The sequence below is a fragment of the Bos indicus genome, chromosome 12 (genome assembly GCF_029378745.1).
Source record: "Bos indicus isolate NIAB-ARS_2022 breed Sahiwal x Tharparkar chromosome 12, NIAB-ARS_B.indTharparkar_mat_pri_1.0, whole genome shotgun sequence".
In the NCBI taxonomy this organism is placed as follows: Eukaryota; Metazoa; Chordata; class Mammalia; order Artiodactyla; family Bovidae; genus Bos; species Bos indicus.
In genome coordinates, this window is record NC_091771.1 from 52645957 (window position 1) to 52673332 (window position 27376).

Sequence of the window (27376 nt, forward strand, 5' to 3'; positions counted from 1 at the left end):
AGGAGGATCCCGTGGAGAAGGGATAGGCTACCCACTCCAGTATTCTTGGGCTTTCCTGGTGGTTCAGCTGGTAAAGAATCTGCCTGCAATGCAGGATACCTGGGTTCAATCCCTGGGTTGGTAAGATCCCCTGGAGAAGGGAAAGGCTACCCACTTCAGTATTCTGGCCTGGAGAATTCCGTGGACTGTACGGTCCATGGAGTTGCAAAGAGTTGGACTTGACTAAGCAACTTTCACTTCACTTTATTTATTCCTCAGTGTTTTACATAGATGACCATGTCATAAAACAGATAAATTTGTTTCTATCCAAGCCAAATTGTTGCCTGATTGCAGTGGCCAGAACCTGCAGACCTCGTATTGTTCTTGATATTAAGGGGGAAGTGTTCAGCCTTTTACCGTTCAGTTCAGTCCAGTCGCTCAGTCGTGTCCGACTCTGTGCGACCCCATGAATTGCAGCATACCAGGCCTCCCTGTCAATCACCATCTCCCGGAGTTCACTCAGACTCACGTCCATCGAGTTGGTGATGCCATCCAGCCATCTCATCCTCTGTCGTCCCCTTTTCCTCCTGCCCCCAATCCCTCCCAGCATCAGAGTCTTTTCCAATGAGTCAACTCTTTGCATGAGGTGGCCAAAGTACTGGAGTTTCAGCTTTCACCGTTAAGGAGCCTTTTTTGGTGGTCGTTTAGTTTCGAAATCGTGTCTACTCTTGCAACCCCATGGACTTGTAGCCTGCCAGGCTCCTTTGTCCATGGGATTCTCCAGGCAAGAATACTGGAGTGGGTTGCCATTTCCTTCTCCAAGCTTTTTTTGTAGATGTCTTTAATAAGACTGATGATGTTTCCTCCTGTTTCCAATTTACTGAGTTTTTTATCAGGAACGGATGTCATATGTTTTTCTTTGTATTTTGAGATTATCATATGGTTTTTCTATTTTAGTATATGTGGTAAGTTACACTGATATTTGAATGTTAAGCCAACCTTTCATTCATGGGATAAATCTCACTTGGTAATGATGTATTCCTTTTACATATGGTTGTACTGAATTCGCTAAAACATTTAGACCTGTTGGTTCTGTGTTCATAAGGGTCTTCAGTTTCCTACCTTGTGATGTCTGTATCTGGCTTGGGTATCAGGTTTCATGGCTGTGCTGGTCTCAGACTGTTAGCATGTGGGGCTCTCTTCTATTATTTTGAAAGAATTTGTGAAGAATTGTTGTTCCTCAAATACTTGGTAGAATTAGATAATGAAATGTTCTGGGCCTTGGCTTTTCTTGTGGGTAGGTTTTGTTTGTCTTTGTATTATTCTTCTAACATGTGTATTTATTTTTAAAGTGCACATGTTGTAGGAAACATAATTGCGTCTCTTGTGACCCCTTTAAACATGAGGAGAAACTTGCTCGCATGCCCATCAAAGTATTTCCCCTTAGTTTTTATTGCTCAGTGTGTCTAGGGCGTGTGCTTAAACTGATCATTGGGCAAATGGGATTAATGGAATTGGCACAGTTGGCTCAGCTCAGCACATCCCTCTCAAGGTAGAGTCTCCAGATGGCAGTATCAGTATTACTTGGGAACTTGTTAGACGTTGAGTTCTTTGATCTCACTCCAGACCTACTGAATCGGGTTGGAGCTGCCTGCAATGATCAGGTGTTAGCAATTTGTGTTTTAACAAATCCTCAGATTTTGATACGTCAAAGATTGAAAACAACTGGCCTAGACTAATGTTTACCTAGGGGTATAGAGAGAGCTTTGTGGTAATAGTTTAGGGGTCTGACAGCAAGGAAGGGTGAAAGGCGAGGATCCACATAGCTTGGTAATCATCTTGCCACAGCAGGCCAAGGTGGGACTCAGGAATAAGAATTTTGAACTAACCAATATACTGTCAATGCAGCCAGGACTGTGGGCCACATTCTAAGGGAAGAATGATATATTAGGAGTACTATTAAATTGATTAAAAGAGGTATTTTGGAACCTTCCTCTCTAACAGGAGTCAGCAAACCGTGTCCCATGGGCATATTGGACCTACTGCCTGGTTTAAAATCTAGCTAATCAGCTTAGATTTTTACATTTTTAAATGATTGGGAAAAATCAAAAGAATACTGTTTTGTGACATGTGAAAATTATGGGGAATTCAGCATTCCGTATCTATAAATAAAGTTTATAGGAACAACAGCCATACTTGTTGTTTATCATCTGTGATATTTTGGGGTTGCAGAGGCAGAATTAAGTGGTTACGACAGAGACTGTGGCCCCAAAGCCTATATATTTACTAGCTGGTCCTTTATAGAAAAAAGCTTGCCAACCGTGAACTATAAGGGTAATTTGCTAAATAGTACATTCCGCAACCATCTGGGATAAATTACTCTAATAGGTGGTGGACCAGACTGTAACATAAAAGAGTGAATAACAAAGTATGTTATTTCAGGAATACCACCGCATTGGAATCATGGTAACTTTGCTTGAAAGAGTTTTACTTTAATGAGATTTGTAATTAGAATGCAGCTTTATATAGCAAGGTCAATTACTGGAGCCTGTGATTGTAATTTTCTTTCTTCCTTTTTTTAGTCAACTGCTGGTTAAGCCTGAAGATAAAGCTTTTTGTATTGCCCTATCACTAGAAAATATTCTAAAATGTACCAGGAGAAAAAAATCCATGTTATGACTTGAGTGGCTCTGGGGTGGTTATCCTGCCCACTTTTGTGTAATAGTGTGGGTGCTGGAGTGAGCTCTTCCCAAAACAAATTTTTGAAAGCAGTCAGGTTTTAATTGAGATGTAAGGACCTACCAAATTTAGTATAGATCTGAGACAGGGGACATACCTGATATATTTAAGGGTTGAGAGAATCAACACATAGCTGACTTTCATTTGTTTTTAGACTTATTTTTTAAAATGCAAGTCAAATTTGCCTTGTTTGCCACATCATGTTTATATGCGTGACCCCAAGGTCACAGAAAATGCTGTCATCAAAGAGATGAGATGAAAATGTTCATTTCCAGAAATACAAGTGAGCTGGTCAAATCATCATGGTGGCCCCTTTGAGGTCAGTTCAGTAACAAAAGCCTCAGATCTCTGACCCGCTGAGACAATATTCCGTAGTTTTTTGAAGTCCTCCTTGCCACCAAGCTACAGAAGGTGTCATCTTCTACTCGGGGATGTTTGTCTATTAAAAATAACTTTGGTATTTTGAAATAATTAAATGTTAAGTTATAGAAACTGTTAAATACATGTTGTTTTCTCAAGTAGAAGAGAGGTAATCTCTATATAGCTATATAATCCCTATAATGCAGATTTCTTTTTTTAAGGTTGTACGTTGGCTCTTCAAAGACATTCCCGTCATCAGAGAAATCCCTGAGTCCTTTGCAGTGGTGTAGACATGTCCTAGATAACCCGACTCCGGAGATGGAAGCAGCAAGGCGTTCCCTGTGCTTTAGACTGGAGCAAGGTAACCGCGACCCGTCTACCCACCTCCTCAAACTCCCGCCACTGTCCACTGGGTCTTGTTGCTGGTTTTGGAGTAGACACTGAAACACCTTACCCTGAGGGGCGGGTGTTGCATGCAATTCACTTCACATGTTTACACAAGAGGGTTTCTCAGTGTAGAATATATTTAGTTCTGTGCTTGTTTTCAGTCATGTTTTCAGCTCCTTTTAGTGTTGTAGGAATACATATTTTTCTATTTTTTTTCTGTGTTTACAAACATACCACTAAATAAAATGGATCAGTCTTACATTCTCTTCGGATGGTTATAAGATTGTGTGGTTGAATTCCAAGATAGCAAACTGGGGTTCCACTGGGATCTGGGTACAGACCTTTTGAGTTCCCTAAATGTTTACTTGGATGTGTTAACTGGAAGTCCTAACTTTTATAAACTACGAGATAGTCTTCATATTCTATGTAACATTAATTACGGAGCCCAGCATACGTTAAAAAAAAAAATCAGGATAGTTGTAGCAGGGAAAGAAAAAGCAAAAGGACTGAGCAGTACTCAGCTCTTGGCTATTTTGATAAAGCAGGCTAGTACTTAAGGCTGTGATTGCTGAGACTTTTGCTTGTTTCCTATGCTCTTGGTATCTGTTTCATTATTGAGGAACACTTTATTCCATGGATCACTCATGTCCAGATCACACTGGAGCTTGAAAACGGGGTTAAGCGTTAATCTTAACCCTCCAGATGAAAGAATCAGAGTAGTTGGGAGTAGGGCCAAGAGAATCTACATTGACAAGGTCACCAGTGCAATTCCTAAGCACGTTGAGGTTTGAGAACATGGCCTATCAAACTCTTGAAGGGTAACAAATGCTTATAAAATGTGGACATGATAAGATAGCTCTTAATTCTCGAGCTCTTGATTCAGACAGTCAGAACATTAAGTTCTTGATGTCTTTCATTGTGTTCTAACTGTGCTTATCTGAGGCAGTGACTCCACTCACTTTTAGGCGTGAGAACAGGGATGGTTAGAGAAGTTTATTAATGAGGACACAGTGGTCTTTGGAAGCAGAGCCAGGGCCTGGGTCTCCCTGACACTGAAGGCTGGTCTTAAGTAGTATTCCATACTGCTTTACTGGCATAGTTAACAGAAAATGGGGGCAGACGTCCGTTTTAAATGCATCACGTTCAGTCATGTCCTACTGTTTGTGACCCCATGAAATGTAGCCCGCTAAGGCTCCTCTGTCCATGGGGTTCTCCAGGCAAGAATACTGGAGTGGGTTGCTGTTTTCTCCTCCAGGGGATCTTTCCAAACCAGAGATTGAACCCGAGTCTCCTGCATTGGCAGGTAGATTCTTTACCACTGAGCCACCTGTGGGGAAGGCCAAATTAGAAATCAGCAAGTTTTACTAGCATTTTAACTAAAACGAAATAAGTGATGTAGTAATGGAAAGTTTGAAGAGTGGAGTAGGAACAAAGGATTTCAGTTCAGTTGCTCAGTCGTGTCCGACTCTTTGTCACCCCATAGACTGCAGCATGCCAGGCTTCCCTGTCCATCACCAACTCTTGGAGCTTACTCAAACTCATGTCCATCGAGTCGGTGATGCCATCCAACCATATCATCCTCTGTCGTCCCCTTCTCCTCCCGGCTTCAATGTTTCCCACCATCAGGGTCTTTTCCAGTGAGTCAGTTCTTTGCATCAGGTGGCCAAAGTATTGGAGTTTCAGCTTCAGCATCAGTCCTTCCAGTGAATATTCAGGACTGATTTCCTTTAGTATTGACTGGTTGGATCTCCTTGCAGTCCAAGGGACTCTCAAGACTCTTCTTCAACACCACAGTTCAAAAGCATCAACTCTTCAGTGCTCAGCTTTCTTTATAGTCCAACTCTTATATCCATACACGACTACTGGAAAAACCATAGCTTTGACTAGATGGACCTTTGTTGGCCAAGTAATGTCTCTGCTTTTTAATATGTTGTCTAGGTTGGTCATATCTTTTCTTGCAAGGAGCAAGCGTCTTTTAATTTCATGGCTGCAGTCACCATCTGCAGTGATTTTGGAGAAGAAGAAAATAAAGTCTGTCACTGTTTTCATCGTTTCCCCATCTATTTGAGTGATCATGATCTTAGTTTTCTGAATGTTGAGCTTTAAGCCAGCTTTTTCACTCTTCTCTTTCACTTTCATCAAGAGACTTTTTAGTTCCTCTTCACTTTTTGCTATTAGGGTGGTGTCATCTGCAGATCTGAGGTTATTGATGTTTCTCCCAGAAATCTTGATTCCAGCTTATGCTTCATCCAGCCCAGCATTTCGCATGATGTACTCTGCATATAAGTTAAATAAGCAGAGTGACAGTATATAGCCTTGACGTACTCCTTGCCTGATTTGGAACCAGTCTGTTGTTCCATGCCCAGTTCTAACTGTTGCTTCTTGACCTGCATACCCATTTCTCAGGAGGCAGGTCAGGTGGTCTGGTATTCCCATCTCTTGAAGAATTTCCCACAGTTTGTTGTGATCTACACAGTCAAAGGCTTTGGCATAGTCAGTAAAGCAGAAGTAGATGTTTTTCTGGACCTCTCTCGCTTTTTTGATGATCCGGTGGATGTTGGCAATTTTATCTCTGGTTCCTCTGCCTTTTCTAAATCCAGCTTGAACATCTGGAAGTTCATGGTTCATATACTGTTGAAGCCTGGCTTGGAGAATTTTGAGCATTACTTTGCTGCCATGTGAGATGAGTGCAGTTGTGTGGTAGTTTGAACATTCTTTGGCATTGCCTTTCTTTGGGATTGGAATGAAAACTGACCTTTTCCAGTCCTGTAGCCACTGCTGCATTTTCCAAATTTGCTGGCATATTGAGTGCAGCACTTTCACAGCATCATCTTTTAGGATTTGAAATAGCTCAACTGGAATTCCATCACCTCCACTAGCTTTGTTTATAATGATGCTTGACTTCACATTCCAGGATGTTTGGCTCTAGGTGAGTGATCATACCTTCATGATTATCTGGGTGGTGAAGATCTTTTTTGTCTAGTTCTTCTGTGTATTCTTGCCACCTTTTCTTAATATCTTCTGCTTCTGTTAGGTCCATACCATTTCTGTCCTTTATTGAGCCCATCTTTGCATGAAATGTTCCCTTGGTTATCTCTAATATGCTTGAAGAGATCTCTAGTCTTTCACATTCTGTTGTTTTCCTCTGTTTCTTTGCATTGATCACTGAGGAAGGCTTTACTATCTCTCCTTGCTATTCTTTGAAATTTGCATTCAAATGGATGTCTTTCCTTTTCCCCTTTCTTTCGCTTCTCTTCTTTTCACAGCTATTTGTAAGGCCTCCTCAGACAACCATTTTGGCTTTTTGCATTTCTTTTTCTTAGGGTTAAAACTTTGGTGACAGATGCATGTGTAAGATTATGGCCAAGACTCTGCTCTTGATTCTGGTCTCATTTCCCTGAATGGCCCTAAGCAGATCAGCAAACTCCCTGGGCTTTCCTCTTTCAAGGGTTGTATCCTTAAGTTTCCTTATTCCGACACCTCTGATTCAAGGACTTCTTTTGTGTATGTTTTCATCTATGCATTTGGCTCAGTTTCATTTGAAATTAAAATTCAGTTAGAATCCTTTAAGTTCAAGGATCAACAATATGAAAGAGATCAGACAGGAAATATTTTAGGCTTTGTGGGCCATCCAATTCTGCCATCCCTAGAAAACAGCTGTATATATAAACATTAGTGGACAAGGCTGTGGACAGAGAATTGAGTTTCCATGGGATTTTTTTTTCATGTGTCAAGAAATACACTGTTTTTTAAATTTTTGCTTTTTACCATTTTTAATGGTTAAAAATATTCATAGTTGGTGGTACTCTACAAAGAAGCAGGAAGGATTTGGGCCCCCCAGGTCATAGGTTTGCCGACCCCTGCTTTAGTTCACTTGCACACAAGGTGATTTAACACAATGTAACATATTATAGCTGAAAAATTAATCCTAATTGGTGGTTATTTTTGAGATTTTAGATTTATTATCTAGTTTTTCATCTAGTTTTTTACTCTAGATATTTTATCTAGATTTTATCTAGTGCCTTATTATCTAGTTTTCGTTTCATTGGCAAGGGGCTCAGGCAGAATTGTGAGGTCAGGAGGACAATAATTACAGTTTTATTCATAGTGTAATTTAACTTTCATATGAAAGTATTTGAGCAGAGAACTAGCTTTTCAAATCCAAAATTAGTCTTTTACTAAATTTGTATATAAATCTAAATCCTCTTTGGCTGTGACATTAAATGCTTTTGTTCCAAAGATCCATGATCCATAATCCCATTATGAGATAAGAAATGGATTAGAATAGGTGGTCCAATGGATTAAAAACAGTTTTTGAAGGTTAATATGTTATATAGCACAATACGTCTATAGTTTAGTATTAGTCCTCTGGATGTAATAGGGAAAATAGTAAGTTCCCACCACATTGTCCCGTGCCCGTTTTATTACCCAGATGCAGTTTCTTGAAAGCTCTTCTGGTTTTGTTGTCTACCCTCTGTTAAATTCCATGCTTTTATGGCTATTGCTTGAGTTATCCAATTTAGTCATTATCGGTTGGCTTTCTACTTTGAGTGGTGACGGTTTCATTGTTAACTCCCACCTCTCCCCCTCCCCAGCTATTTCTTTTCTCGGCATATTCTCCCATGTAGCTTTTACCAATCTTGGGATACGTCAGTACTGATTATGATAGCAAGAGTCATATCTAAGCCATGCAATATTTTATCATTGTTTCTTTTTTGTTTTATTTAACTTTGTTTTTCCTAGAGTTAGTGACCTTTGTCATTAATTTATCCTCGGACTCTCCAAATGAAACCTTCACTGTGCGGTTAGATGTGGACTCCGACCAAGGGTTTTCATGAGGTTTAACTCTTCCTCCAGGTAGTGCCCTTGTTCTCCCCGCAGCCTTACCTGTTCTCTGTAGGCCTGTGTGCATCTATCATGGTGGGACTTCCTTTGCCCCCATCCTGGGAATTCCGCATTGTGTCTTTTGCATCATATTGCTAATAGCGGAGACTTCTAGTGAAGTCTCCCAGTTTAGTGAAGTGTATTCTGCTGTTGCTTTTTGTGGGGAGCAGGAGAGGAAAGAGGATATGTGGGAGGTAAACGCCGAGAATGTTGTATGTCTGAAAATGACTCTGTTGTACCTGTCTTTTACACTTTGTTCTTTGGGCTGCATTTAGATTTCTTGGTTTGAAACCATTTCCAGCAGTTGAGAAGGTAGTGTTACATTATGTTTTAGCTTGAGGATTGCTGTCGAAGTCCTATACCGTTCTCATTTTTGATCTCTCTGCTTAAAATACACTGGATATTTTAGAATCTTTTCTTCCTGGTATTTTGAAATTGCTGTTTTTTTTTTTTTTTTTTTTGGTGCTAGACAGTGGTCTGTTCTAATCTGGAAACTTCAGCTCTGCAAAATTTCATGCATTGCTTCTTTGTCATCGCCCTTCCCCTCCAGTTTTCTCTGTTCTTTCTTTCTAGCTACTCCTTTAGTCAGATACTGAATTTCTTAGACTGGTGTTCAGATTTTATATTTTTCTCTCCTTTTTTTTACTCTTGATATTTTTGGGGGGGACGTATTCTGCTTTCTTGAAGATTTAAAAAGCGCATCTGCTAAAGTCTTGCCAAGTATTTATTATGGACCTGGTTTGTGTTGAGCACCGTTTTAGGTGATGGGGATCCAGAAGTGCCCATATCATATTTGAAGTCTGTCCTCATGGAGTTTACAAGCTAGTTTACAGATAGTCTCTTGATCCCCCTGTCTTTTCGTAAGGCACCCTTATTTGTGTGAAGTATTGTAAATCTAGCAGCTTTGTGTTTCGGTTTTAAGTGATCAAACCTGTCTCTGAGAAAGCAGGAGAGGAGCAGCTGCATGAGCCAGAAAGGGAGCCCAAGGGTTTTAATGCTTTTCCCATACACTTTGCATCAGTCATCTTGTGTCTGCTACCAGTCTCCCTGTGGGTAGGGTAGGGTAGGGTAGAATGCCGTACCCTCTGGGACCCTTACCTTCAGTTTCAGAGCTTTTCCAGGCCCTTGTTCATTTATCCTCCACTGTGGACCGTCAGAATGTTGAAACCCAACTGGGTCCATCACCTAATGTTTATCTGGTTTTTTAATTTCTAAACAAAATGATTCTTCTTAGTCTGATAATATGTCCTCTCCTATTCTCCATGTGGATTTAGACTTGGGTTAGCTGCAGTTCTAGGGTGGTATTGTAAGATAATAGAGAAGAAATCATAATTAATCCTCCATACTGAAGAATTCTTATTGGAGTAATTTATAGCTAATTATTACAGCTAATTAACTGGCATCAGAAATTATAGTTTTAACTTAAACTTTATTTATAAAATAGCATTTATAAAATAGCATGCATGGTCAAATGGAGTAATGTATTTTAGAAGTTTCAAGTAATTCAGTCATAAAGTGTTTTCTTTTTGTTTAGACTTCCTTTCTCTCCCTTGAACCATCAGCATCTTCACGTAACAAACATCGCTGACCATCTGTGAGACCAGGGTTGTATCTAAATTGCCCGAGGACAGGACTCTGTTCTGTTGATCTTACCAACTGTAGAAGGGGACCTGACATATAGACACTGTTAATGGTTGAATGAAGGGATGTAGTGGACGAGGTTTTGATCTAGTAGATGTAGTGCATCAGCCCTACCTAACTCTGTAGTCAGGCATGCCACGTGTTTCCAGGGTCTTGCTTATAAATGGGGCCATCTAACAGATTTCACAGGGCTGTTAGATTTCAGGAAATGTTGAATGTGAACTTAATATGAAAAATGGGAAGTGCTATATAAATAAATGGACACATTCCTAATATGTAGTTCTTTCTTTAGAGACTGAACCAAAAACTACAGGGAATCCTCTTAGTTTGGCTATTTATAGACAATGAATAGTGGTTTTTTTTTTCTCCTTTGGGGGGTGAGACTGTTTTCTCTACCTATAAATAAAGATACTTGGTACAGCTAGGGGTCTCAAATGGAAGTTTTACAAGTATAGTTTATTCAGTAATAGAAAATTCAAGAGGACCTCTTGAGTCTGTTCCTTTTCTTCTTAGATCTCTCTTCCGTTTCTGACATACTTGTCTCCATTCTTGCCCACTTCCCCCACCCCTTAGAATATAAATAACAAATACCATAGAACTTTCATGGGTAGCATTAACTTGCATGATATCCTAAACTGAAATAAGGCTAATCTAGAGTCTTTTGTTAAGTCTGTGTCGTGAGACTGGGACGTTAAATAACCAAGTAACGATCAAAAAGTTTATCTAAGTAATATGAAACACCCAATAATGTGGCTCAGTTAATTTGGGGCCAGTTAATAAAAGCTTATCTTGCCTTAAGATTCTTGAATGTCCATAGCTATTGAATCAGGACAGGTCACACTTGAGGAGCATGGGTTTAGTTTTCACCAACAGTGTCACCCTGCACACCTAGCCATCTTGGGTCATGTTTCCCTGTGACTGTCTCTCATTTCCCCTGGGAAGATGTCCTAAGCAAATGTGAAGAGTGAAGAGATATTGCTTCTTTATGGAGCTTTTCCTCTTATCTTCATATGACATCAGTTCCCTTTCTTGTCTCAGTTGTTATGATGGAGTGTTTCTTTCTAAATTTAGCCAGTGAAGAAGGAAGTTGTCAGCTAACCCAGTGCTCTGAAGGTGGCCTTTTTCATTAGCAAAAGCCACACAAATTGAACTGAGACATTAAGAACCTTATCGAGTGTCTGTCACCCGGAGCCTGTCCAGTTTCTCCTTGCGTGGCCTGAGATGGTATCTCCATCAGCTCGTGTTTCCAGTCTTGAGGTGCTCTGTCAGATTCAGAACACAAAATTAAAACTGAGTCCGTATGGTTCATTTTAGGTAAGCTTCGTAAAGGGTTCCCTTTCTTGTTGGAGAAGTAATCTGGAATCACACTAAAATGTTTCTATGGAGACAGGGTCTCTTGACATTTGCCCTTATCTCTGTGTGCTGGAAATCGAAGCTGCATTGTCATGGCCGTGTGCTTCCATCACAGCCTCGCTTTACTTTGGGACTCAGGATAGCTCCAGTGTGTGTGCCTCATTATCGGGAAGGATGTTGAGTACAGGAAGTAACACACTAATAGGGACTGTGTTCCCGTGAAATTAACTTTCCATCCCTTTATATCCAGCATATATATATATATATATATATATATCCATCCTTTATATATGTTATTTGCCAGATATTCCCAAACAATCACCCTTGCTTTTATTTGCCAATTATGCATGTGTTTCTGTTTGGTTTAGTTTTGTTTTACATTTCTACCGTGATTAGAAATAAGCTTATTTATTAAAATAAGCATTAAGTTATATGACAGTACATAACATTTGTTATAAAGGAGACATAATTGATATGCTATTTTGTTATCTACCCTAATGAGAAAAAATAAAACAGATTCTCCCAAAGCAGTTGTTTACTGCTTTTCACGCAGCTCTGATGATTGATGGCACTTGTCTTTATGGCAGTAGAATTTTCTTTCGGTAGGTGCTCATACTTGCTTCTTGGGGCCTCTGTGTGTTTAGTCACTCCTTTGTGTCTAACTCTTTGCGACCCCATGAACTGTAGCCCACCAGGCTCTTCTGTCCATGGGGAGAATACTGGAGTGGGTTGCCATTTCCTCCTCCAGGGGATCTTCCCTGCCTCGGATGGAACCTGCATCTCTCGCATCGAAGACGGATTCTTTACCCACTGAGCCATCAGGGAAGCCCTGGAACCGCTACAAAACAGTCAATTTCTGCAAGAATTTGTAGACATCTTTCCTGAGACACTAGGCCTTGATCAGAGATGATTCAGATGCTGAATCGTGAACTAAATGTATGGAGCACTTGCTCAGTGCAGGCGCAGTGCTGAGGGCTGAGGGTGCAGTAGTGGGATGAGCTTTCCACCTGGCCTTTGGAGATGTGTCCTGTACAAGGAACGGCGGACACCGATAGCAGCTCTCGTTCTCTTTTTTTCCTTTCCCTTAACCATTGTTCCCCATCCCTTTTGGCACCAGGGACTGGTGTCATGGAAGACAGTTTTTCCGCAGACCGGGGTGGGGGCGTTTTGGGGTGATTCAAGCACATGGCATTTATTGTGCACTGGATTTCTGTTATCAGCCCCACCTCAGATCATCAGGTGTTAGATCCCAGAGGCTGGAGGCCCCTGCCTTAAAACAAGCATCATGATGTTCAGGGGCCTGAGGGGGTGTGGCCAGGAAATGCTTTCCTGGGGATGTGACACGTCAAAGCCTCAGCAAAAGTTCGGCTGGTGATAGTGGGGGAGGAGGGCAGGGAGCAGCCCAGACCACAAGAGCTGCTGTAGGAAGGCCCTGAGACCGGACGAGGCTCATGATGTAAGAGGTGCTGGCAGACCATCGTGGTGGGAGTGGAGCGCAGGGAAGTGAAGAGAGAAAATGTGAGCTGAGTGACTCAAGAGACTAGGGTCGAGGACTCTGGACTCTCTCGAGATGGTCGGGAAGCGTTTGAATAGTTTAGGCAAAGGAGTGGCGTGACTGGACAGGAAAGCCTCAAGGTATTGTCTGAGTTGGCTTACACGACTGAGCGTTTTATGAAATCTGGCGAGATTTGGAAAGTTGAAATAGCGATTTTAGAAATTCTTTGGCATGTTAAAGTTAGGCTTTAGCATTTTCTTCGGATAATTCTTTAACTTGTTCAGTCACTGAGTTGTCTGATTCTTTGTGACCCCGTGCACTACAGCATACCAGGCCCCCCGTCCCTTCAGCTTAAACTTAAAAATGTTTTCCTCCTGCTTCTCTCATTAACATCCTGAATTTCTTGTGTGGCCTCCTTTGAGAGGCAGGAGTTTAAAATGTGGCCACACACATCATTGTGCTTAATTTACTTTGAAAAGACACGGCGTTGATAGGCTCGTGTATTTCGAATGCATGGCGCTTTAAACTGGTGTGCAATGGCACGTGTCGTGTGCTTGACTTTGGAGCCCCTGTCACTGTGTGTTGAACACTTGTGAGTTTAGTGTTTTTCCACTTCTTACAGCTGTAAGACTGCAGTTCGTGAACTGGGGTGACTTTAAAAGTGTAAATTGTATGACAGTCAGGTTTTACTCATCTTGTGTGTGCTTGTGTGTTCATACACATGTGTAAGTATGCACATGCAGTGTGACCGTGTGTGATCTTCCGTTTTCATTGCATTTTTTGGATAATGAAGTGGAATCAGGAAAAGGATACTCTCGCAGTATGAGTTGCTAGTGTGTGCTGAAGCTGATGACCACAAGTTGGTGGGGTGTCTCATCATCAGGGTAAAACCAGGTATGTATTCTTACAGGAAGCAGAGAGATCTGATTGAGAAGCAGAGCTCGAGGCGACGCCAGATGTCCATGTTAGACTCAGGAAGCGGGCAGGAGGAGTATTAGAGGAACTCTGAAAGCCTACCGCCTTCCTCCCCTCAGAGAGAGAGAGACCTTTCCTTTGTGTGGTTGGGAATCTCAGCCCCTCTGCTGCTCTACGTCCAGGCACCTGTGGGGACCATGCTTATGGAACAGGCCACCTCTTTACGTAGTGGCTGTCGTCCGTTTTCTTAGAGGCAGCTTGGGGTAATACCTATACTAGTGCAGAAGAAACTCATGCTAGTTACCTGTTCAGATTAACTTAGTCTTTATTCCTAAATAATGAACCAGCAATCAAGTCTCACTTGTGGTTTGAGAAGACTTAAGAGCATGAACAAAATAGATCAATTACTTTGTAAGAAGAACGTAACTATGGGAATTGAGAGATCAGTGTGTTCCAATTCAGGAGGGTAATACAGTTTTCAAACAAGAACAGCTTGCTCAGAAGAGCAGTGGTCAAAGTATTACTATTTTTAGCCATTTTTAACTTCTTGAAAGTACTGAAGTAAAAATGGAGAGGGCTAAGAACCAAGCCACTTCTCTGAATTAGGCAAAGGAATCTCCCCAGAAGAGAAAATTGAGAGAAGTTACAAGAGGAGAAACGGATGACAGAGGATGAGATGGCTGGATGGCATCACCGACTCGTTGGACATGAGTTTGGTTAAACTCTGGGAGTTGGTGATGGACAGGGAGGCCTGGCGTGCTGCGATTCATGGGGTCGCAAAGAGTTGGACATGACTCAGCGACTGAACTGAGGGCACTTGGAGGACAGACTCAGAATCTCTTATCTTTAACAGTTGTAGAAACAGGAACAGATAGTTTAAAGGAAGAATCAGTAAATAACGGAATAAATTTTCTTTGAGCTGAAAAAAGACAAGCCCTCAGCATACACTAGGCTAAGTGAAAAAAGACCTTGATATCCTGATTTAATTCAGATTTTCCAGGGTTAAGGAGAAAATCCTAAAAATGTGCTAAGAAAGAAATAAGTTCTCTTCAACATTAGTAGATCTTAGACATTGCTTAAGTATTTAATATTGGGTGCAAGATGGGAAATACTATCTTTAAAGTTTTGAGGGAAAGTTCATTTCAAACTGTAATTTTGTACCCAGGCAAATAATAAGTTATGGAGACAAGTGGAAGAAGTTTTTGGATCTGTGAAGACTTAGAAAATTTTACTTTATGCCTCTTATTTTCATGATGGAAAAAGTAACAGGAAAAAGATGCATCAGGTCTCAAAAACATTGGCCACTGAGATGACCTAGGAGAAGGCAAGGAATATAAGAAAACGAGTTGGCTCTGCGGGCTGGTGATGTTCGGGTCTAGTGCCAAACAGTTAGTTCTCTTTTTGATTTTTTTTTTTTGGTCCTTTCACAATGCTCAGCTCTCCAGTTAATGGTACTTACTACACGAAAACACTGAAATGCCACATTTATGTGGCTTAACAGCCAGTGGTCACCTTAAAGCAGGTTTAGCACAGAACGAATTCACAGGAAACCTTGACAAAATTGAGATAGAACCATCAAATCTGTGGACAGAAGGTTGGAGAGGGTGAGCATGCCCTAAATGTCAAAACTTCTCACTGCAGGGAGTCAGGTACAAGCGAGCTGGTGGTTTGTCTACTTAAAGTTGCACTTACATGTGAATTACATAGCTGTTGCGAATTCCAAAGCAACACTCCTGGAAAAGGGATCTGGCTGTTTTTGACTTTTATGTATATTTTAATGTTCTTCTCCATGGAGATATTTTAATAAAATCATGGAGGTATTTAGTTTTAGGGCCGAAAAATGTTTCTGCTTTGTTAAAACTTGGCTGTTTAGGTGTACTTTCTACCACCACTCCAGATTAGTAGGTCAGAGGCCTTTTCTGCCACTGGAATGTCGGCCACATATATTGTGTCCCTTCCTGACAGAAGAGTACCCCAGCTCACGAGATACTAGACAGGCAGGATGGTCCAGAATCCATTTCTAGCACTCTTCTCTTTAGGAACTTCTGCGTGCTGTCTCTTGGCCTCCTGGGCTTTGATTCTTAGCACACTGTATGTGTTCTTGGGCAGAAAGACTCGTACTGGTTATCTGGGCTTCCCAGGTGCCTCAGTGGTAGAGAGTCCACCTGCAGTTCAGGAGACCTGGGTGGGGAAGATCCTGTGGAGAAGGGAAAGGCTACCCACTCTGGTATTCTTACCTGGAGAATTCCATGGATAGAGGAGCCTGGTGGGCTGACAGTCCATAGGATCACAAAGCGTCAGACAAGACTGAGCCACTAACACTTTCTTTGCAGTCTGTCCTTAGTGTTGGCTGGGGGGAACCCACTATACTGACATGAGGTCATGTAGCTTGTTTTTTCATAGCCTCAGAATCTGTAACATCTTCCCTGTCTTATCACTGCCGTGTAGAACTTGAGCTGTTCTGACCAGCTGTCATGACTTGGTTCTTGTCAAAATTGAGAACAGCTGTGTGCAGTCCACATGACACCATTGCATCACTGATAGAGCCTTAAGTCACTCTTTTCCCTTGTTCTTTGCGGGTTCTGTTATTACTTCCACGTAGGCCGTCTTCTTACATTCTGTGGCCATCTTCACTGTCCTTAAATTTGATGTAAGCCATAGCAGTCAGACCTGGGGGGAAAATGACTTCTCCACAAGGGAATTTTTAAACATGCCTTTGAAGTCTAGTTACTACTAAGTTTAGATTTATTTTTAATCTCCCCTGTTAATTGCAGATGGCAAGTCTGATGATGATGATGACTTGTGAAGCTGTAGAGGTCACTCCAACCCTGGATAACACTGGATTTGGTCCATGTGCACTTAAAGCTGGCAGCTTATCTTCAGTTCTGACCAGTGATTAAGTGGAAACAAGTGGACAATCCACAGAATTTCTCTTCCCAGCCCTCATTTCCCAGCTTGACTTGTAGACCATTGTCCTGGTTAGAGAAGACCGGAGAAGGACCCAGTAGTAGGAGAAGGACCCAGTAGTAGCTGCGAGAGAAGAGTGTTCAGCATGTGGTCTCGGGACTGGTGAGGGTCTGAGAAGTAGCAGAGGCCTAATGCCTGAATCGTGATGATGAGCCCTTTAACCAGGAATGTTAGTTTATCTATGAAGTTCAGATTAAGAGTGATTATGAAACTGATCCTTACGGAATAAATATTAAGTAATGCTCCTTCGTGGTGAAATTTTGTAAGTCGTATTCAACAAGTATTAAACGTTTATCTGCCAATCTTTGGGAATATACACCATCTTTTAGTTCCTTGCAAGGAACTAAATGTATTTGAAAGGAACTAATGTATTTAAAATCTTAATCCTAATGTTGCAGTTACTTTCTTGACCATTTCTGGGTATTATTTATATGCTTAAATGAACTCTTTCATTAGATGTTTCTTAATGGTGGCAGTCAGGTTTTTATAAATTATTTATAAACTATTACACTGAAGATGAAGTTTAAATACTGAGTATCAGCATGCTCTGGGATCATAGGTATATATATTATATTTATGTATAAAACATATCATAATTTTAAATCATTACATTTGTCATCATAGGTTGAATGAACTGAACTTGTCGGAAGAGATTCAAGTTAAGCTAGTAGGTTTTTCTAGCTGTAATTGGAAGATGGAGAGACTTGGGTTTGAGGAGTAACTTTCTCTGATTAGGTAGCCTGTAAGAGTACACCAATTAAGGACCTCATCATCTGGTTCTTTAATCTTTCTGTGAATCCACTGGCACATGCATATGAGTTGAATCCTCTTTACTTTGGGAAAGAGCACTAATGATCACCTATTTCAGAGTAGCAATAGGACCTCCTAGATTCCGTATGCTTGTTTATCAGGCCACGGAGAAATTAATGCTACTGAAGTCCACCAAGTAATAACAGTGGATCAGATAAGCCACAAGCCATATGTCACTACTCCAGGGGCCTGGCACAGGTGGGAGCCAAGTCGGCAGTGCTTACATCCTGTTAACTTAAGTCCAGAAAACCTTCACCTCTGTCTGTGCAGTCGGTTTATAATAGTGAACCTGCGAAATGCTGTGTTCGCCCATGGTTTTTAGTCCCCGTGTTTAAGCTTAGTCCAAACGTTTGAGTACATCTGTGTGCCAAGCATTTCTACGGACTGTGGATACATAAAGCTGTAATATGATCACCTAGGAAGTTTATTCTGGAGAGGATGGTTTGTGAAAACAGAGCTCTTCCTGCCCCAGTGACTTGTGGGCTTGGATCAAAATGCTGTGGTCTGGATACAGCTTCTTGCCAATACGAGAAGACTTAGTGTCGCCCGTCCTTCAGTGATCCTGGAGCCCCTTGTAACTGGTATTAGTAAAGGGCTGTGTAGTTGAATTCCTCAGCTTGGCTTAAAACTGAGGGCTGCCTGTTTGCTAAGTTGTTTCAGTCGTGCCTGACTCTTTACAACCCTATGGACTGTGGCCCGCCAGGCTCCTCTGACCGTGGGGATTCTCCAGGCAAGAATACTGGAGTGGGTTGCCATGCCCTCCTCCAGGGGATCATCTCAAACCGGGGATCGAACCCGCGACTGTTGCATCTCCTGCACTGGCAGGGGGGTTCTTTACCACTGTCTCCGTCTGGGAAGCCCTGAGGGCTGCCTACCTGTTGTATAAAAGAAAGAATAAAATAGGAAGGATTGAGTGTGTGTTAATCTCTCCTTGCTTCCTTTTCCTCTGCCTTCTGGGACTCTATGGGAAAGAACATCATTATTTAAGAGTCAGAGATATGATTTAGGAGCCTGTGGTTTTGAAGAAACAGTATTTCTTAGAAAATGTGTCATTTGGGACATTTGTTTTCTCTGAGATAGTCTTTGGGTAAATAATTGAGAACTGTTGACCTATCCTGGTCAAACCATTGAAGGTTCAAGATTCACTACTTTGTTTGAGTTGGTAACAGCTAAGGAAAGATTAAGCCTGGGGACTCATTTAAATGAGCTATAATGTAAAAAGCATACACATCATTTTGAGAAGAGAGGCTAAACTGCCTAAGTATTAGGAAAAGTGGATCATTTCTGCATCTTCCTTTCTTCCACCCAGCTTCCAGGACATTTCCCCTTAGAATTTAATAAAATGTCTTCGCTTCAACTTGCTGTCACTTTTCTGTCAGTTCAGTCACTCAGTTGTGTCTGACTCTTTGTGACTCCATGAATTGCAGCACGCCAGGCCTCCCTGTCCATCACCAACTCCTGGAGTTCACTCAAACTCATGTCCATCGAGTCAGTGATGCCATCCAGCCATCTCATCCTCTGCCGTCCCCTTCTCCTCCTGCCCCCAATCCCTCCCAGCATCAGAGTCTTTTCCAATGAGTCAACTCTTTGCATGAGGTGGCCAAAGTACTGGAATTTCAGCTTTAGCATCATTCCTTCCAAAGAACACCCAGGACCGATCTCCTTTAGAATGGACTGGTTGGATCTCCTTGCAGTCCAAGGGACTCTCCAGGAGTCTTCTCCCACACCACAGTTCAAAAGGATCAATTCTTTGGCGCTCAGCTTTCTTCACAGTCCAACTCTCCTTTTCTGTAGTCTTAAAAAATGTTCTGTGGTTTGTGAATACATGCTGCAGACTTCTGTCACACTTGCCACAGCCCTGCCTGTTACCCTCCTACGATCACACCTTCTCTTCCAATTAGAACACAGGAACACAAGAATGCTACACAGATTTGCTCCAGGTCTGGGCATTAGCATCTGGCAAAATGGAGACCAGAACTCTGGTGTCCAGTGTCTTTCAGTCTTGTGTGTCTTTACTACAGCATGTTAGGAAAAAATGACAGTGAAGAAGCATGCTATCGGCCATTATTGTTATATCTCAACCTCTGGCATACACTTGCGATAGAATATTAATCCTATGTATTTATAAAAGGAAATATTAAAAAACTGGTATGTGTATTATTAGTCCAAGGGTTGGCAAATTATGGCCATATCTGGCCTCCTACCTGTTTTTGTATGGCCTCTTTCACATTTTAAAATGGTTGAAAAAAATTAAAAGAACAGTATTTCATGACCCATATTTTCTATTAAATTCAGCTCTTGGTATATAGAAAGTTTTGTTGGTGCATAGCCATAGTCACTCATGTGTGTTTTGTCTATGGCTGACTTCATGCCATGATGGTAGAGTGGGCAGGGTTGAGTGGTTGCAGCACAGACCCGATGGTGGCAAAGCCTGAAATGCTTACTGCCTGGCCCTTTACAGAAAATGTTTGCCAGTTCTTGTGTTGGCCTGTTGCTGTGGTCTCTGACTTTTGTTGGCATTGAACACAGCCATGTAGCCCTTCCAGACTCCCATCTAACTCCTCTTACTAAGATCGTACCCTGGATCTCTCAAATTCCCTAGTGGCAAATAACCTTCAGTCACTAGAGTTTTTATTTTTTCCCTTACTATTTATAACAAGTGGTAACTCTGACATTTCTATGAATAATACAACCACCACAGTTCAATTGTCTTAACCCAACAGGACATAAATGCCCTTTAGAGAATCATGAAGAGGACACTTGCTAATGTCATGTGTTCTATTTAGGACTGCCTATTGAGATTAGTTTTCTTCCAGAGAGATGCTGTCTAGACTCGCCTACATGATAGCTCATACTTGTCCCAGGTCATTACCCTTCACAGATTCTTTATTCCAGCCTCTGCCTTCTCAGCATGTTTGTTGCCTTTTAATTTACAGATAAGAGGCCACAAAACCCACCTTCATCTCCTGCCTCCTCTGCTGGTTCTCCCTTTCCCACACTTAAATGCTCCTTCCTTAAGCCTCTTCTCTTTTCCTTCCTTACAGTGTCCTTGGGTGCTTTCATTCATGCTTGTGGCTTCACCTAACAGTTGCTTGCTGATGTCCTCTGGTCTCTCTGTCTCTAGCCCTCTCTCCTGAATTCTGACTCTACTGGAGACCAGCATGCAGGCATGTCCTTGAATTCAGTTCATTTTTTCTTAAGCATGCTTGTCTCATCTCCCCCATTTTAGTGGATGACATCTGTGTCTTGGAATCCGCGATGTTGGCCTTGCCTGCCTTCTTTCCTCTGCTGCCTGTATTCATTGAGTCACCAGGTATCTCCACTTCAGCTTAGATGTCACTTAACATGTTCTCACCTTGTGTTCTGCTAATACTTAATTTGGTGCCTTGTGAGGTCTCTACCAGCTCCGCTGGGAAGCCTCCTAACCAGTCTCCCAGTCACCAGTCTCTACCCAAGTAGTGCATCATCTGTATGGCTGTTTATGCCATCGTAAAATAGCATAGCTGGTCATGACTTTCTCCTTTACAAAGTCAAAACGCTAACTGAATATTAAAGCCAATACTGTATACTAGCAGTTACCAACCTTTTTGGGACCAGGGACAAGTTTCCTGGAAGACAATTTTTCCACAGACTGGAAGTGGGGGGAGGGTTTCAGTTTGATTCAAGTGCCTTACCTTTATAGTGCACTTTATTTCTGTAGTTATTACATCAGTTCTGCCTCAGATCACCAGGCATTAGATCCTGGAGGTTGGGGAACCCTGCTGCCTGTGACAGGACATAAACAGATCCTCCCAACGTTTCTAGCCCTGATTCTTCTCCACATTGCCTTTGCTTCTGTCCTAACATTGGCCATCCCCTGAATATGCATCTCTTGTTCATGTCTCCATGGCTTTGCACGTGTGATATAGTTGAGCAGTTACTGAAAAGTGCTCTTATAGGTATAGTTCTTCAGCCGGTCTCAAGCTGGACTGACATGTCTCCACTCACCTTTGTCTTCAAAGATACACTAAATCGTAGTTATAATAGGTTTAAGAAAGTTGGCAGAATCATTTAGATGTGAAAGGAATGGTGGAATGGTTTGAAACGGGGGAATATTAGTGAAGCTGCCAAGATTTTAACCACGTTCAACGTTTGTGTGTTGGACGTTGTATTAGGTACTCAACTGGCTCTGTCTACAATGAGGGGAAAGTGTGAAAATGATGGTTTCCATAGTAGAGCGTTGCTTTATTTTGAACTTTTCTAGGTTGATGCATACTGTCCTTTTGAGGATTATCACTAGGATTTTCACATTAGATCAGTTATTCTTTTTATGTGAATTAAACCATGCTGAATTCTTAGATTTTGATTATATGCATGGATATATATATATATGTGTGTGTGTATATATATATACACACAACAAAAATTCAAATATTTACAATGAGTCTAAGCAAAGATGATCAAGATATGGAGTATCATTGTTTCTGGAAAAATTTTTCTTAGGAATATTTAGTGTTGAAAATTTAAAATATTTACATTCTTTTTTAAACCTCTCCCATTACCTGTCCTTTATGATTTTTCTTGACATTATCACCACTGGAGCATTTATCAAATTGATTTTTGCAGAGGAAGTCATATTTTGCTTAATGATGTATAAAAAATAGCTTCACAGATAGAGTGTAATTTATTTTTTTAAGTTAGACCACTTTGAAGGTGTACATAAAATAACTTGACAGGCCATTAGACACTCAAACTAGCTTCTCTCTAGGAAGATAAGGGATCCATCCACAATTTGGTATTGATACTTTGTCACGTTTATTTCAATAGAAAATGCTTATTAGATAGAAGGTGGCAAAGTTGCAAGCTTAACCAATACCAATTATATTCTTAACAAGAAAGCTTTAGAAACTCTTTAGATGTGGGCAGTGGGGTACAGGACAGTGGATAAGGGTACGAGTGAGATGATCTGTAGTACCTTCCAGATGTTATATTTGGTGAAAAGCCACTGCACTACTTAAGAAAGGAAGAGAGCAACATGGTTAAAGTGGTCAGTGACCGCCACAAGCCTGCTGGTGATGGTCAGAGCAAGCTGGCTGAGGGTGGCATGGGTGGCCGGAAGTTGGTGAAAGAATAGCAAGAGATGGCCAGGGTATTGATCAAGGAAGTGGCTGTAGGACCACACGGTGCAGACAGAAGTGTTCTGGTGGAAAGTTGAACTTAGGTATTTAGGGATGAATGACTTGCCAAGTTAAGACTTGCCAAACAAGTCTGTTTAATCCAAGTTGAAGAAGCCCTTAAAACTCTGGAGTAGGAAGATAGGAAAATTAGCTGTTTAGAAGTTTATCACTCATTTTGGCCTTCATCAAAAAATTGTCTTGCTCCTTTCTTCAGTTCAGTCACTCAGTCATGTCTGACTCTTTGCGACCCCATGAACTGCAGCACGCCAGGCTTCCCTGTCCATCACCAACTCCCAGAGCTTGCTCAAACTCATGTCCATTGAGTTGGTGATGCCATCCAACCATCTCATCATCTGTCATCTCCTTCTCCTTCTGCCTTCAATCTTTCTCAGCATCAGGGTCTTTTCCAATGAGTCAGTTCTTCGCATCAGGTGGCCAAAGTGTTGGAGCTTTTAGGACTGATTTCCTTTAGGATTGACTGGTTTGATGTCCTTGCAGTCCAAGGGACCCTCAAAGAGTCTTCTCCAAAATCACAGTTTAAAAGCATCAGTTCTCGGACGCTCAGGTTTTTTTTACGGTCCAACTCTCACATCCATACGTAAATTCTTAGGGTCATTCTGATCATCATATTAAGCCTCTCAAATAATTTGATATCCTTATATGCAGAAAATCCATTAAATTAATTGGAAAAAGCAGAACTGCCTTGTGAAAAGTTCTCTTGTTTGTTTCTCATCTCTGTGAAAATGCTTCCCGTTAAAGTTGTTCCAGTTCTTCAGCTACAGAGTGAAGAATAACTGGGATGCAGTGGCTTCCACTCTCCTCCCCTCTCCTCCTCCACCACCACCATGGGCACTAATACAACATCATTGTTTTGTTTGCTTGCCTCCGCAACAGTCTCCTCCCTTTTCTTAAAATCCTCCATGCCGAGAGGACAATGCAGGGCTTTCTTTCTCGCAATAGGTGCTAATTGTGTTCTTAGTTGGGATCTTGCTGTCATAGCCACAATCACTGTGCCATTATACTGGGTGGCTGGGTCACAGAAGTCATTGTGCAGAGTAATGAATGCTGTTTAGTTGTGATGCGTTGTTGCCTGCATCTGTGGGTGAGAACACGCAATCACTGTAATCTGGTGAGTGATCAGACTGGTGTGACATAACATCATCTGTTAAGCAGGTGAGCAGTCAGAAAGAGCAGTTGGGTGTTGCTTTTTTCTTTAATATAGAATTGTTAATGAGAAACTTTGAAGGTATGAAACAAACTACATAGTGGGTGTTGCATCTTAACTGCTATTTCTCAGTGTATCTGGGGCTCAGTTTACATATCTGGTGGTTTAGGGCAAGGAATACCAGCTCTGCACATCTCTGCTCTGGGCAGGTTGGGAAGGACTCCTTAACCCCCAGAGAATTGCATGTTGGATAAGGGTCGTGACGTGTCAACCAGGAACGTGGCTTCCTGGCAGAGTCCAGTTCTTGAAAAGTGTGGATTCTGAAAACGGAATTGCTGAATGCAAATTCCTCAGCTAGTTCTTTCATCTTTATAGGGAACAGGTACTTCTGTAGTTGTTCATATGGGATGTACTATCTCTCAATAATTCTTGCCAAAGTAACAGGAAGCATTTTGCTCTTGTAAGTAACCTTGGTGATATTTTGCAAGGACCTCACCAGCCCTGGGATTGAAGCTCGTTAACTTTCTTGCCTGCCCACAGCTTCTTCTTTTCCACCCCACTGCCCCCCATTTTTGAACACTTTTCAGCTATTTGCTCATTAGCATCGCTCATTAAAAGTGTCCTGGGGAGTGCATTTCAGAGCAGTCCTTTTTATACATGTTTCTTCAAGTTTTGTCAGATTTCCAGCAAATATAACCAAATTACTGCTCAAAGTGAAACTTAATTTAATTTATATTTTTTATGGAGGAGGGAAATATGTTAATTAGGACGTGTGAGATAATGTACAGTTAGATCACCTGCCCATGCAGGTACATTCCTCCTTGTTCCCTGTTTGTTTAGTCGCTAAGTTGTGTCCGACTCTTCGTGACCCCATGGACTGTAGCCCACCCAGCTTCTTTGTCCGTGAGGTTTCCCAGGCAAGAATACCGGAGTGGGTTGCCATTTCCTTTCTTCCGTATTTTATAGTATTAAATTAATAATGTGTGTAATCCTACCTTTAAAAGTTGCATAAATAACATGTTCAGTGCAGAAAATTTGGAAAATATTTTTTTATGAAGAAAAAAATCCAACAGATTATCAATTATCTCTATGCCTGCTATCTAAAATAACTATCAGTAAGTTTTGGTGTATATACACCCTTGTGGTATTTTTATAGATCATTTTTCCATAAAATTTGTTTTGACCTCAAGCCCATTCAGAAATGTGGTAGTCATTTTAAGTTTCTTCCATAATCCATAAACAAGTTTTCATAAAAATATTTTGATCAACATTTGTTAATAGTAAATGGATTGAAAATAAACCTTAGGACAAAACTATAGGACCATTAACAGTTAATATTAAAAGAACTGTTTCTGTAATTATAAAGATAAATTGCTTTGAGTTTTTCTTTTGACCTTAACATTTTATATTATTAAAACATTTAAGTTTTTTTGTGCAGAAATAGAAAAACAGAAAACATTCATAATGAGGAAATTAAAGACAAATTTTCACTGTTATATAGACATACTGACTGTGAGCAAGGTGCTCCCGATTGATTTGTTCTTCATGGTGGTAGAAATAGGACCCTTATTCACAAATAGCCCATTTTTACATATTTTTCCCTAAGAGAAATGAGAGGCAGTTAAGAGTGAAAAGTTGCTTTGTCTCTTCGTTTTTTTTTAACCTCTTCCCTTTCTCTCTGACCAGTCCACGTTTGCTTCTGTATGGCTAACTGCTGCTGTTTATTTTCTGCTTCTGTGACAGCCAGCCGATGGCGAAGTCTCTTCCCTTCAAATGTCTCACTGGCTTTTCCTTATAGTCCTGTGGCGAGACTCAGCCCTTATAGCAATGGCATTAATACTCCCAGCTTCTCTAAAACCTCAAATAAAGCAATACTAACACCTGAAAGAACAGGTAATATTTCAACTTCTTGATTAGCTGCTTACTTTGTGAATCGGTCACCAAACACAGCTTAAAAAATAATCCACCTTTCATTGCAAAGCTTGAGGGTAATTTTATCATGATGGGGAGTTTGCTGCATATCTACTTTGTACGAAAAAGGCTAGCATTAATTTATACTTTAATATCATTAATCTGCTCTTCATTTTGTATAGCAGGCAGCTTTACCTCCTTATCAAATGTGTATATTACATATATGTATTTCCAAATGTGCTTTTAAAATTAAATGTCGAACAAAATAGAGGTACTTTCATAATGGTTGAAGATTATAAGACTTTTATATCTTGTTTAAAAACTTTTTGATCACTTTTTAAGTCAGGGTTATATAGAAAGAATAGTCATAGTAGCTTTATATGTGATGGCCATCTCAACAGTTCCTTCATTGTTTGAGCACTGGTGTGATTCCATTCTTATAATTTTCTCTCTTGGGTCCTTTCTTCCTTGGTTGTCTTATCTCAAGTCACTGCTTACTTTCATGAGTGACTTCTAGTCTCCTGTGAGGACTCTATCATCACAGATAGAGTGGTCAAGGTTTATGAAGGTTTTGTGTGTGCTTTTGTGTGGACATGTGCCTTTTATGTATGATATTCTTATCCATTTCTGGCACTGCTGTTTGCACCTGTTTAAAAAATGTACCAGATTAAAATTTATTTTAAAATATATAATCCATTATTACCAGCAACAAGCGTGTCTGATTATTAATTGGAAGTGTACAGCATGTGCCTCTTAATGCCTGTAGGCATATAGTTAAGCTAATAGGATGCAGGTTTAGCATGATTGATTTTTCTTGTCTTATGGTGGTAAACAATACACGTAACGTGAAATCTACTGAAATCTACCTTCTTGACAGTTTTTGTAGTGTACAGCAGAGAGTGGTTTTCGAACTATAAACACTCACTTTGAAACCAGAAGATGAGTGGTTTTGTGCATGTGAATTACAGACACGTGAGAACACGCGTATTGTCTTGCCATTGTCTTGTCACAGTGGTGTGCTGGCCGTTTTTTTTTTTTGGTGACTTATGAAAACAGGAAAAATACAGAGGAGTCTCTTTTTTTTTCTGTTTTTATATATCCATCAGCCACTCTGTGTCCTTGGATTGGAGAATGCCTTGATTTGCTGACTGTTGATGTATAAACTGTAAAGCACTTACAGATATCAGTTCTTTAGAGTTAATAACAAACGTGCTTCCTTGTTTTTAGGTTACACATCCAGGGGCTCCCCTCTGAGTCCCCAGTCATCCATAGACAGTGAGCTGAGTACTTCTGAGCTGGAAGACGATTCTATCTCCATGGGATACAAGTTACAGGACCTCACAGATGTTCAGATCATGGCTCGTCTGCAAGAAGAAAGTATGTTCCTCTTTGTAAACTAGAAAACGTCTTACATTAGAGGCTTCTACTTGAAATCTAAGATTTCAGGCATTTCTCCCCCAGTTAATGGGCAAACAGTTCTATTCTTTCTCTTATACCATCCTACTCTGGAGGTAGAGCAGTTAAGTGCTTCTCAGTCTCATAACCATTGTAAAATATTGAGATGTACTCCAGCCAAAATACATGGATGTAAAAACATTGCCAGTATAGCCACTG

The 27376-nt window shown here is 40.9% G+C and overlaps 1 protein-coding gene across 2 annotated transcripts in view; it reads left to right on the plus strand.

Annotated features, from left to right (window-relative positions):
- The window catches only part of SLAIN1 (SLAIN motif family member 1), a 52656-nt gene that overhangs the window by 12070 nt on the left and 13210 nt on the right, over positions 1 to 27376 (plus strand). The window contains exons 2-4 of one of the 2 annotated variants that reach the window (XM_019971597.2): positions 3300 to 3439; positions 25595 to 25744; positions 26990 to 27139. In XM_019971597.2, coding sequence (XP_019827156.2) covers positions 3300 to 3439; positions 25595 to 25744; positions 26990 to 27139 — 440 coding nt within the window. The remainder of the gene's footprint in view (positions 1 to 3299; positions 3440 to 25594; positions 25745 to 26989; positions 27140 to 27376) is intronic. The other variant, XM_070800368.1, reaches the window with a different exon arrangement.